This window comes from Myotis daubentonii, chromosome 13, assembly GCF_963259705.1.
Source record: "Myotis daubentonii chromosome 13, mMyoDau2.1, whole genome shotgun sequence".
In the NCBI taxonomy this organism is placed as follows: Eukaryota; Metazoa; Chordata; class Mammalia; order Chiroptera; family Vespertilionidae; genus Myotis; species Myotis daubentonii.
In genome coordinates, this window is record NC_081852.1 from 5,787,239 (window position 1) to 5,800,643 (window position 13,405).

At 49.7% G+C, this 13,405-nt stretch overlaps 1 protein-coding gene across 1 annotated transcript; it reads right to left on the bottom strand.

Annotated features, from left to right (window-relative positions):
- Positions 1–1,540: 1,540 nt before the first annotated feature.
- On the bottom strand, positions 1,541–12,664 carry RBP3 (retinol binding protein 3). Its single transcript, XM_059661966.1, is given in 23 exon segments — positions 1,541–1,683; positions 1,686–1,745; positions 1,748–1,795; positions 1,798–2,013; positions 2,016–2,048; positions 2,051–2,245; positions 2,248–2,274; positions 2,277–2,498; positions 2,501–2,592; positions 2,594–2,677; positions 2,679–2,714; positions 2,716–2,753; positions 2,755–2,824; positions 2,926–3,139; positions 3,142–3,218; positions 3,220–3,650; positions 3,653–3,816; positions 3,819–3,902; positions 3,905–3,937; positions 3,940–4,045; positions 4,047–4,123; positions 4,126–4,217; positions 12,582–12,664. Coding segments are annotated over 23 exon segments (2,625 nt in total).
- Between the last annotated feature and the right edge of the window lie 741 nt (positions 12,665–13,405).

Genomic DNA, 13,405 nt, shown 5'->3' on the forward strand with positions numbered 1-13,405 from the left:
AAAGCCCAACTTTTAACCACTAGTGATTACTAAGGCATGGTTACTGACTCAATTCTCTAATTTATTTGATCTTATATATTTTATTTTTTGGAATAATGATTGCTGCATTTGAAAATAATCTGATGTACTCGTTATAAGGATTTGAGAAAAAAGAAAGGTATAGAGAAGAAACTTAAAATATCATTCTTGGTTCAACCACCTAGAAGAAATCATGTAGGTTTGAAGGAGGTGATTACCTGATAGCCATATATATAGGGTGTCCCCAAAAATGTATACACACACTCTGAATAATGATAAAGGCAGTGTTTATTAAAATATATTTCATTTTCAAAATGGAGCTATCAGGTGTTAAAATGTGTATACATTTTTGGGGACATCCTGTATATATTCTGTGTGTGTGTGTGTGTGTGTGTGCATGCGCACCCATGTGTGACAGAGAGAACCCCTATAATGTAAGCCTATCAGGGGACCACACATACATCCTGGACATGAACAAGGTACTAAAATTCAACCATGCACTGAATCTCATTTGAATTTAGCAGAAGGAAAAGGAACTGGAGTGAACCTTTCCTCCCATCTGGACTTTCCTGTTCAGATAGGGATGGCTCTGTTTTCCAGTGGCAACTCCTCAGTATTGGTGGTGGCCCAGCAGTGTGCCCAGATTCCACAGCTCTGGAGTTGGGGGAGGGTGCTGGTGAGGTCAGGGTTGTGTTGCAGCCATCCCAGTGCCCTAGGGACGTGGCCTGCAGCATCTGCTGCCCGGGTCAGCAGGCAGCCAGGCCAGAGGCTCCAGCACTCTCCTCACTCAGACGTCTTGGCCTGGGTGCCCCTCTCTGCCAGCCTCACCCCCTCCATGACTTTGGACAGAGTCCTAAAGGCTTCTCACTTTTGGGTCCCTGGTGACTCCAGTAGGTTAGGGGTGCATGGCCCCTTATCTCACATGGGAGCCACCAGCTACAGATGTCTGTTGAGCACACTAGACAAGTGACACATGAGCATGGGAACTTGCTGTAAGATTTTAAAGACTTTGTATAAAACATCTCATTCATAATAATTTTTATATTGAGCATGTGTTGAAATGAAACGACTATGAATATAGAGGGTTAAATAAGATATAATATTGCATCCACCGAGCAGCAAACTCCTCAACACTGATTCGTCCGCTCAGTGTTTCACTAACTTACCGACTCTTCCCAGCACTGACAATGAGAAGCTCCGCAAACACCTGTCTTCACCCAGACAAGAGAGTGGCACCTTCTATACCCCGGGTTTCCAAACCGAGTCCCTGTGGGTACCAATGCTCCACAGAGGTGCTCAGGGACCCCGAGCATGGGAATGGATGGGCTGCAGAGGGAGAGAGAACAAGATGTGTCTGGTAAGAGCTCAAAGGTGAAAATAAGTCTGGAAGCCATCACCTAGCACCTCGCACAGAACCTGGGCGTGCAGTCAGTCGGCCCCCTAATGGAACTGTGCTCAGCCCAGCCCAGCCCCCCGTGCCTCTCACCTGCATGGGCACGATCCTCAGGAATCTGGGCTGTCTTCAGGTGTGGGCCCCAAGACAGCACCTGCAGGTCAGCCCCAGCATCTCAGCCAGCACCCCTTCAGAGGTCACCCTCGAATAACAGCTCTCCAGATGGCTCAGTGTGGCAGCCACATCAGGGGAGGCATAGTTATCCATGACCGGCTTCCGGCGGTCTTCAGCAGAGGGGGCACCTTGGCACGCAGACCCGCTTTGTCCTGGGCATGGAGAGGGCCTCGCTCATGGGCACGGTGATGTCAGGCTCTCCTCCTGCCAGTCCCAGGTCTCGCCAGTGCTGGCGCTCAGGGCCATCGGCGTGGGCATGGAGGCATATAAGGGACTTCTGCCCACCTGGTAGATGCCCACAGAGAGGCCCCCTCCAGCCGTGGGCTCCCTGAGGATGGTGGCCTGCTGCAGGTCCTGCATGGTGTGAGCAAAAGCCTTCGTTGCTGACCTGCTGGTGTGGCTCATCAGGATGTGCAGGTCCTTGTGGGGCTGTAGCGCTGACCAGTCACCTGGGGAAGGGCCGCACCTCTGTGACCCTCGAGGTGGCCCTGCCAAAGACAGAGTAGAGGTACTGGCGGGGCTCTGCCTCAGGAAAGTAGGAACAGAGCAGGGGCCCCTCCGTGGAGTAGCTGCCAGGGTTGTAGCGCAGATCGATGACCAGCACGGCTGGCCGTGTCCACCAGCCTCGCCACACCAGCAGCGTCAGCTGCGGCCTGATGCCTTCATGGTCTCTAGCTCAGCCACGGCTCAAAGCGCAAGTAGCCCAGCGGGCTGGCAGCACCTGTCTTGAACAGGGCCCGATGAGGTAGGAGGGCTCCTGGGGGAGGAGCTGGCAGGAGAGGGGGCACCTCCTCTGGTGCCAGCCCCTGAGGCTGTGCAGTACCAGAGCATGGTAGTCTCCAGACAGACACCTCTTACAGGTCAGCCGTGAGCTGGGAAGCCACGGACTCCAGGCCCATGGCTGTGCGGTGGGCCCTCTGGCCAGCTTGGCTCATAGCAGGTCTCCTCTCTGCCCGACAGGCTGTGCATAGTGAGCCTCCAGCAGACACGCGTGCCCTTCACCAAGGCCCCAGGCCCCGGTGCAACGCCAGCACCTCCTGGGCCCTGTGCAGGGCCTCCTTGGCCAGCTGCGCTCGCTGCAGTTGTTGATGAGGGTAAGCAGGGCACCGTGAGCACCAGGCTGCCCTCGGGTCTGCAGCAGGGGCAGTGCGCTGTGCAGTGGGGCCCCCGGTGACAGTGATCTCGCCCAGCAGCGTGGCCCAGCCCAGCGACTGCAGGACGGCCATCTCCTCGGCGGCCCTGGCCAGGCAGGTGGCTGGGGAGCAGGTACACCACGCGCCCGGAGCCCGGGAGCCCCCGGAGCGAGGCGGAAGTGCTCCCGTGTGATGATGGTGCTTCACCTGGGTGGTGAAGAGGCCCTGGGGAAGGGCAGCGGCAGGGCCCCGCGCAGGACAGCGCTCCGGGCGGGGTCCCTGTGCAGGTCCTCCATCAGGGGCTCCGCGGCCTGCAGAGCCCCCCACACCTGGCGCAGGACGCAGGGCCCAGCGCCCCAGCACAGGTAGCCCTCATGGCCCGGCAGAATGGACCCCTGGAACCCGGAGTCCTCCAGGGCCGCTGGGAAACTTCTCCTGCGGGCAGTTCGGGGGCAGGGGGGTGGGAGTGGGCAGCCCCAGGCTCAGGCCCCGCGGAGGGGTTTGGGGCCCCATGGTCGCACCCGGAGCCTGGGGTCCTGGGACACCGCCTGCAGACCGGCGCTGAGTAGTCCGGCTCTCCTGGGAGCCACAGTGGAGAAGTCCATGCGGTCGCAGGGGGGGCACGCGGTCCCCAGCGCTAGTTCCCGCAGGGCCTCCTCTAGGGCCTGCCTGGCGGGCGTATCCACACAGGCAGCACCCATTGCCTTCCCACAGCGGGCTGCCCCCGCCCAGGGCCCCCGGGGCCAGGACACGGGCACCACGAGGAGGAAATGGGGCTGCCCTAGCCTCCGCATCAGGAGGCCCAGGCCCCGGTTCGTTCGCCCACCACGATGGCCCCTCGCCACTGAGGATGTGCGCGGTGTCCTCCCTACTCGGGCGATGCGGCCGCTGGTGAGGACCACCACGTCCTTGTGGGCGCTGTACCTGCTCCCCCCCCCCCCCCCAGGACCTGGGGCAAGTCCTGATCTCGGTGGTTGTATTGGGTTGGGGGGCGGGGAGGGCGGTCATAGATGGCGTCCAGGTGCAGGGCTGGGTTTCCTGGGTGCAGGTAGGAGATGGTGCAGGGGATGCCAGAAATGTGGCCCCCCGTGCAGTGCCCCTGAGCTCCCTCCGGACGCTGGCCGCCAGGAAGCCCCCGAGCTTGCTCACCACCTCCTGGCTCGGGATGTCATCCACCCGCAGGAGCCCACATCGCCCTCCAGAACATCATGGCGGATGCCCTCTGTAGCCGGACAAGCAGTTCCTCTGTGTGAGGCTGGTGAGTGCTGGGACTTGCCATGGGCTCATAGGAGGTGACCAGGCGGGGGTCCTTCAAGAAGCTCTGCACTACTGCCCGCCCTCAGGACGTGGGCCAGTGTCTGAGGGTCTGAGGTGCCCAGGCTCTCCCGACTCTTGATGGCCTGCCGATGGCTCCCTGCTTCCCCATCAGGCTCTCTAGGAAGCAATAGTTATCCGGCAGGACCTTGGCCATGCCCAGCACCAGCCAGGACACAGAGCAGCTGGACAAGAGCAGGGCCCACCCCTCCTCACGGGGACCCAGAGGGGGGCCGGCTCCTGCACAGAGCTGCCTCCTGCCTTGACCCTTGCTGCCTGTGTGGCTGCCTTCCTTCCTCGGCCTTCTCAGCGGCAGACAGAATGTGGAGCTGAGGCTCAGCTTCCACCTCCAGTTCGCCTTTAATCCCAGTTAATTCGAGCTCCTCAGCCCCCAGCTGGCACAGGCTGGTTTGACCCAGAAGGTATGCCGAGTCTCATCTTGCTGTGTCACTTCTGTGCATAATCATGGGAATAACAACCATTTATTCTGAGTTCCTGCCATATGCAGGCTCCATGCTGTATAGGCTGACAGTGTCCTTGCAAGTGCGGTCATTAACTTGCAAGTAAATAGCATTTCCCATTGCTTCTGGAACTAGACAGAATTCATTGGAGGCCTGGTTCTGCCGCTCTTCTCTGTGGCCTTACGTCTCACTTATTGTGTAATTAAGTGAGAAAATAAGCATAAAGCGCTTCACAGCATCTAGCAAGAAGGAAGCACCTAGCTACTGATATGTTCTCCCTGTTAAATATTATCTCTGTTTTTTAGCTAAAGAAACAATTTAGTAGGTGGAGGTGAGGTGGAGAGAAAGCCTGGGGGTCATCGGCTCACACAGTGCAGAAACCGAGTCCAAGGCCCCCATCAACTTCAGAGCTTGGAGTTTATTCCTAGGCCCTGAGGCTTCCAAATGACAGGAGTGGCATGTCTGGACCTCAGTGTGGGGCTCGGTGAGTGAGGAGGGGACCTGTCTTCCGACATCACGGAACCAGGGATTCCAGGTCAGAGGGAGTTAGCTCTGAGGCCTGAGGAGCATCCATTCTCCTGTTGGCTGAGAGCTCGGCCCCAGCCCACTGCTCACCTGAGTAGGACTTGGATCCCTGTGGTCCCAGGGCCCACAGGTAACCAGACCACTCCCTACCTGCATGGAGCACATGAGCCAGTCCCAGGTGATCGACTGCTGGACTGGCAGTTTCCCAGTTCCTGCTCCTTTACATGGAAGTGACCTGGGTCCTGTCTAGGACCGAGAACCCTTGTTTTTTCTCTGCATCCCTCCAGGGGTGGGCATTTCCCTCACTTCACAGATGAGACAACGATGGCTCAGAGACAACCACCACCGAAAGCATGGGCACACAGCCAAGCAGAGCACTGGGGGAGTGGCCTGACTCGACTCCTGTCACTTGGCCCCTTATCTCCAGCACACATGTGGGCTGTGCAGCCAGCAGGCAGGCACGCATGTGGGCCTCAGCAGGCAGCCGGAGGAGGCGGCTGTGGGGAGGGGTCAGGCTTTCTCAGCACACTTGACAGCCACAATCTACTCTCTGGAAATCATTATCTGAGGATGTTTACCCAGTGGTTTATGAAGGCCAGAGAGGTCAATTAGCTAAAAGAAACATATTTTTAGCTCATTAGGATTTGTTTAATGCCCAAGTGACATATGGTCACACCACGCCACCATTTGCAGCCAATGAAGTGAGCCTGATTTATAATAATAGTAACGCCTCCTTAGTCCCCGCTGGGAAGACTGGTCCTCCCGCTCCCCCTCCACTTGGGGAATCCCAGCTCTGAGCATGCATTCTGGTCTTCTGAGGACACATTTCCACATTGCGTGAGCCCAGGCACAGCCTCTGGACCAGGAAGGGTGGGGGCGAAGAACTGGAAGAAGTCTCTTTCTGGGGAAAGTGCTTCCCCTGGACTCTTATTAAAATGCAGGCTCAACCTGGGGTGCCTGGAGCTTTGCTGCACCTGGATTTAGGCATATGGCCCAGAGCCTCACGGAGGAGAAACTGGAGTTTGTTGTGAGTCGCTGGGGGTGACTGAGTTAGAGAGAGCCTACAGGAGGAGCAACCTGCCCTCCTGGGGTGTGGCCTGAGCTCATTGGGAGGAAATTCTGTGCCCAGAGTTCTCCATACTCTCCAGGAGCGAGGGATGTCTGGCGCTGAAGATAGTGTGTTGGGTGCAAGTCTCAGAATGAAAGCAGGAGATGCTATGCATTTCCCCACCCAGGCCTACCTGGCATGGCCTAGGGGCTACAGGGAATTGTGTGTGATCTTGGATGTTGAATTTGGACTGGGATGGAGTCGGAAGCCTCGGCCTCCCTTCCCTTGTACAAACAGCCACATGGGCAGAAGTGTCAAGAGTGTGAGCTTAGGAATGCATACAAAACCCTATGCCCTCTAGACTAGAGACCTAGATTAGGTGACATGACTGCTCTGTGCTTTGGCTTCCTCAAGGAGAACCTCACAGCACTGTGGCAACAGCATTCACAGGTAGCCTGGAGAATCTGAGAACTCAGTAGGAGTTGGTGCATGGCAGCCTGTGACCAGAGCTCCTCTGTGAAGTTGGGGAGAAATGCCCCAAGAGGCAGGGGCTTCCCTTACGACCCTGAGGTACCAGGTATTTCTGAGACTCCAAACCTTCCACAGACCTATGTATATCTGGAGAGTCTGTGCACTTGGGAAATACCCAGACTTGGGGTGCACTCCAGAGTGCATCCCACACTGACCCCGGCATAAGATTAAATGGCTCAGAAGGTGTGCTCTTGGGATAGTCAAATAAAGCATGCCTGACCCTGGGCAACCCAGGAAGAAGAAAGTCACCTGTTGCATCATGAATTCACTTTTGCAGTGGTCAGAGGCCTTATCTTTCTGGCTATTTATCCACCCACTCACATATCTATCTATCTATCTATCTATCTATCTATCTATCTATCTATCTATCATTTATCATCATCATCTATTCACCTCATGTTTTCCCTAGAGGTCATTGTGGACATTGTCAAGTGGTACAGCAAATATCCATGTGCTGTCTACCTAGATTCTACCACTGATGTTTTATTACTCTTTTTCCATCGTACTTTTGTCTCTTGGGCTCCTTCTCTAATCCTCAAGCCAACCTACTTTTCGCGTGCATTTCAAAGCAAGTTGAAACTTGTGTTTATTTTAATCCTTTTTCTTTTTAATTTTTAAAGAACAAAAGTAAAACTTATTTTTACAAGTTAAATAATTCATAAATATGTCAAAATTTTCCCCCAAAGACTTTCTAGCCCAGCAAATAGCAACAGATTAATGTGTTCATACATGGAAGCACATATGTAGAAAATCTGCCTGCTCATCCATCCATGAATACCTACCCATCTGTCCATCTATATCATGTCATTGCATAACAGTTTGAACAGTAATTTACATTTTGTTTTCATTTAGGCACACAGCAGAAACATCCTTCCAAGTTGAAGTATATGCATACAGTATACCTTTTTAATGGCTGGGCAATAGTTCTTGATATTGTACTGATCCATCCCCCTGATGCAAGACACTTTAAGTTGTTTCTGTGGTTTTTCTTCTTTCAATCCTCACACAAGGACATGTTTTCATTAATTTTGGAGAGAAGAAGAGAGAGGAAGGGAGAGAGAGAAAGATCAATGGGGGAGAGAAACAATGATCCATTGCCTCCCATATGCGCCCTGATCCACAACCTAGGTGTGTATATGCCCTGACCTGGAATTGAACCTGACACCCTTTGGTGTACAGGACGATGCTTCAACCAACCAAGTCACTCTGGCCAGGGCTCGTTGTTTCTGTTTTTGATTCTATAACAACATGGTGATAGATGTTCTCAAATACATTGGCACTTCTGTTTCTGTAGAATAAATTTCCAAACCTGGGCTTGCTGAATCAAAGGGAGCACTTGTTTTATTTATTACTAGAGGCCAGGTGCATGAAATTCATGCACTGGGGAGTGGGGATCTCTCAGCCCAGCCTGCCCCCTCTCACAGTCTGGGAGCCCTCAGTGGATGTCTTACTGATAACTTAGGCCTGTTCCCCGTGGGGAGCAGGCCTAAGCCACAGTCTGGCAGCAGAGGCTCGGAGCAGGTGCCGTGTGTGTGTTTGTGTGTGTGTGTCCCCCTGCTGGGGGCCTGCCCCCAGTAGCGTCGAAGGCTCCGAGCAGGCACGTGTGTGTGTGTGTGTGTGTGTGTGTGTGTGTCCCCACTGGGGGCCTGCCCCCAGCCACACTGTGGAAGCTTGGAGCAGGCGCCCCTCTGTTGACCTCTCAGGCTCCTGGCCGCACCTGTGTGTTGTTCTCTTCCTTGAGCGGCGACCAGGGCAGGCGGGAAGCTTGGTTTCCTCCATTGCCGGGGGCAACCCAAGCCTCCAGCTCTGTGGCCGCTGCCATCTTTGTTGGGTTAATTTGCATACTTGCCCTGATTGGCTGGTAGGTGTAGTGGAGTGACACTAATTTGCATGTTTCTCTTTTATTGGTGTAGCTATTTTTCAGTAACTTGTAAATTATATAATAAATGTATACTTTCTCTGTTGTTGTTCTTACAACTTGATGTATAATAAGCTGCCCATTTTGAAGTGTAGAATTTGGCAAGTTTGACATATGTTATACACCCATGAAACTATCACCACAATCATGATAACATACCTTGTCCTCATCCCCAAATTTTCCTCATGTCCCTTTGCATCTCCATCTCCAAACACTATAGATTAGTTTATATTTTCTAGAACTTTATATAAATGGAACTATACAATATATGCTAATTTTTGTCTGTCTTTTTTTATTCATGTCTTTTACTTCAAGGATTTTGAGATTCACTGATGTTGTCAAGTGTACCATTAATTCCTTTATTTATTTATTTATTTACTTATTTTTGTGGAGTAGTAGTTCATTCTATAGATATACCACAATTTGTTATTCACTCATGTTTTGATAGACTTACACGTGAATGACTCTTACAATAAGCTGCTGTGAAAGTGTATCAGTCTTTGTGTGGACATAGGCTTTTATTTTTGGTAGGACAGGCCTGCATGCCTAATCTCCTAAGAGACTACCTAACTGTTTTCTAAAATTTAAATTTCTACCAGTCATATGTGAGTCTTTCAGTTTTTCCACATCAATACCAACAATTGATATAGTCAGACTTTTTTTTTAATATATTTTATTAATTTTTTACAGAGAGGAAGGGAGAGAGATAGAGAGTTAGGAACATCGATGAGAGAGAAACATAGATCAGCTGCCTCCTGCACACCTCCTACTGGGGATGTGCCCACAACCAAGGTACATGCCCTTGACCGGAATCAAACCTGGGACCTTTCAGTCCACAGGCCGACGCTCTATCCACTGAGCCAAACTGGTTTCGGCTAGTCAGACTTTTTATTTTAGCCATTCAAATAGGCATGTAGTGGCTTCTCACTGTGATTTTAATTTGTATTTCCTTGATGACTTACGGTGTTGAGCATCTTTTTATATATAAGGTGTCCCCAAAAATGTTTATACACTTTAACAGCTGATAGCTCAATTTTGAAAAATAAATGTATTTTAATAAACATTGTCTTTATAATTGTTCAAAGTGTCCGTATACATTTTGGGGGAACACCCTATATTCATTGGCCATTTGTATATATTCTATGGTAAAATGTCTGTTTAAATCTTTTGCTCATTTGCTGGGGTTGGGAGGGGAGGGGAGTTTTTCTCTTATTATTAATAAAGTAGGAGTTATTTTTAGATTATGGAGATGAGTCTTTTGCTTAATACATGAATTGCATATATACCAATCTGCAGCATGTCTTTTCATGCTCTTAATGAATTCAATTCCAATCTATCAATTTTTCCTTTATAATTTATATTTTTGTCCCATGTCTAATCAATCTTTGTCTGTCGCAAGGCTACAAAGCTTGCCTTTAAATGTCTTTTTCTAGAAGCCCTAGAGTCGGGTGGGGAGCCTCTGGCCCACGGGCCGTTTAAGGCCCAAGAAATCATTTGGTCTGGCCTTACCAAGGCCTTAGGGGTGGTTCAATTAAATGTTTGACCAAATATTGCTGCTAATTTTTAAGTGGATAATTTTGTAAGGTCTGAGAATGATGTTATAAATATCCAAATGACCCTTGGCAGAAAAAAGGTTTCCCACCCCTGCCCCATAGTTTTAGGTTTCACATATATAATCCATTTTGAGTTAACTTTTGTGTATGGTGTGCAGTAGAGGGTCAGGGGTTATTTTTTTCCATGGGACTATCCAGTTGATCCAGCACTAATTGTTGAAAAGATTTCCACTGAATTGCATTGGCATTTGGTCAAAAAGTGATTAACCACATACATGTGGGTCTATTTCTGTACTCTCTGTTCTGTTACATTCATCTATTTGTTTGTCTTTTCACCAATACCATACTGTTTTGGTCACTACAGTTTATAGTACATCTTGAAATCATGTAGTGTGAGTCTTCCAACTTTGTTATTCTTCATCAAAATTATTTTGACTTTTCTAGTTCCTTTGATTATCCATATAAATTTGAGATTCAGATAAAGGATTTTAGAATCAAACAATTGATTAGGATTGTGTTGAATCTATAGATCAGCTTGGAAGACAATTCATAATTTGTCTTCCAATTCATAAATATGGTATATCTCTTTATTATTTAAGTTTTCTTTAATTTATCAATATTGTATGGTTTCAGTCTATGTATCATGTAAATATTTTGTTAAATGTATAACTAAGTATTTCTTGCATTTTTGGGTGCTATTGTAAATGATAGCTTTTCTTTAAATTTTCACTTGCAGTTACTCATTTTGTATTCATCTTATATCCTGCAATAGGGTTAAATTTATTTATTCATCCCAGCATGTTTTTGGAGATTCCTAAGAATTTTCTAAGGCTGTATTCATATTGCATTTCTCTATTTCCCATCCACAGACTGCACTTCTTGTCCTTGCCTTGTTGCACTCATTAGGAACTCTGGTGCTGGGTCCTGTTTTAGGGGAAGATTCAGTCTTTCTTCATTAAGTATGATGTCAGCTATAGATTGCTTGTTTTTCCATAGATGCTCTTTTTCAGTTTAAGAAAAGTATCATCTATTCATAATTGTTTTTGGAATGAATATTATTGTCAAATGCATCCATTGAGATGATCATATGTGTTTCTTCTCTAGTTTGTTAAGATGGTTGATTACACTGATTGGCTTCCTACTTTTTAACCAGCCTTGCATTTGTGTAGTAGATCTCACTTGGTCATGATGTATTATCCTTTTGTTATGTTGTTGGATTCAGTTGATGAGCATTTGACTAAGGATTTTGCAGTCTTCTTTTCTTTGGCTTAGGTATCAAGGCAATGCTGAACTCATATTTTATCTCCTACATATTCCTTCATTTTTCTATTTAATGGAATAGTTCATGTAGAATGAATATTATTTCAATTATCAGAGGAGCTGAGAAGTACTGCTCTAGGCAAGGAAGAAGGGCTGGTTCTTTATTTCTTATTCCAAATTCGTAATCAGGAATATCAGCAGTTTTGTGCCATTAAAGGAAACAATAACTGAAATCCTAGATTGTAGATTATCCAGCATTAACTATTCATATTAGAAAGTGTTCACAGCCCCAAAGCCGACACCATTTGCCTGATATGAAGGCAGAAAAGAACTAGCAGTTCTCAACCTGTGGGTCGCGACCTGGTCCTTTGGGGTCGAAGGACCCTTTCACAGGGGTCGCCTAAGACCATCGGAAAACACATATATAATTACATATTGTTTTTGTGATTAATCACTATGCTTTAATTATGTTCAATTTGTAACAATGAAATTGGGGGTCACCACAACATGAGGAACTATATTAAAGGGTCGCGGCATTAAGAAGGTTGAGAACCACTGATATCGGCTGGTGTAGCTCCCACCAGGAGGCGCTGTGTGCCAGGCAATGAGCCCAGTGGTGTCCAGGCCTTTTAACTTGCATCAGTTCTGAGATGTGTCAGGGGCTCAGAGGCAGAATAGTGATAAGGCCTATCACCCAGGAACAAGGCCCACCTGCTTTCTCTGCAGGATGGAAACTTCTTTGCAGAACATGGTGATCCTGCCTCTTTTTTGCACCAAACATTTTCTGTGCAGTGGGGCAGAAATGCAAGCATAGAGACAATGAATGAGATTAAGTTGTGCCCAGAGACACCTTAGAAGTGAAGCACAGGAACGCAAATCCTAATCCAAGTTCTGGATTTTCACAAATAAATGAGAAAGACATTTTGAATCTTGAGGGAATTCATGGCTAAGAAATCATTTTTACCAGGAAGGCAACACAGTAAGAATAGCAACCAAGGTCAAGTCAGTTTCTTGCTGCTCCAGATCCAGTTCCTTGTACAATGTTGGTTCATGGATGATGCCTTCAGCAGAGGCCTCACTCACACTCCTCGTCGAAGGTGGTTTCTCCTACACTTCTGGTCCTGTTTTGTGAGTGAGGAAGCTGAGGCTGGGGGAGTTTACAGAAGTCTCCCAAGACCACAGAGCTAGGGAGCATGGAGCAGCTGAAGGAAGGGAGGACATCACAGCCCTCTAGGGATTCTGCACCTGCTTACCTGGGCTTTAGCTCCTGGGTCTGTGTCACAGCTCCAGGCATGACTTGTGGGGTGAAGGGGGCAGCAAGAGCAGGGACTTGCATCCCTATGGCTTTATTAACCCCAGCAATGCCATGTCTCTGATAACTCCAGAGCATATGGTGTGCTGTATGCTGGGGTGAAGCCACCCCCTCCTGCCTCCGGGGGAGCCAGGTGATAACATGGGCTGAGCTGGGTAGGGTCTGGGGGTGGCTGGGAGTGGTTAGTAAATCACAGTCTTGGGAATCTAAGAGCAGGAGCCACCTGGGAAGCCTGGGAGCAGGTAGGGGGCAGACACCGGAGGGCCTGGGGCCTAGGCATGGTTCAGGTCCAGGAAGTGAGGCTGGAACCACTCCCCAGGATGTCGCCTCAATGTGAGGACTGGCTCTGAGCCAAGGTAGAGGGGTAGGGAGCAGAGAAGGAAGGGCCTGGCCAAGAGGCAGGCGTTGGCAGGCCTTCTCGATGTCTCATGTCCAAGGTGCCTGCTGGGGGACTGATCCCGAGAGGTGGGGACGCTGCCTGGGTCAGGACAAGGCCGTCTCTAGTGACGCTGAGCGTCCTAGCCCCTGCGTGTCCTCCTTGATCCAGCATCCCGCGAGCTCTGTACAAGGGCCACTTGGGCTGCATGTCCCGAGCCAGGCTGCTGAGAGGGCTTGGTCTGCAGGGAGTCTGGTCCCTGTTGGTGGGCCTGGCTCCACGGACAGGCTGGCTCAAGATTCCGAGGGCAACCCAATCGGGAGGGCTTGGAGGAGACGCTTAGAGTCACACAAAGAAAAAGGGCGCAGTGGACGGAGAGAGAGGCTTCG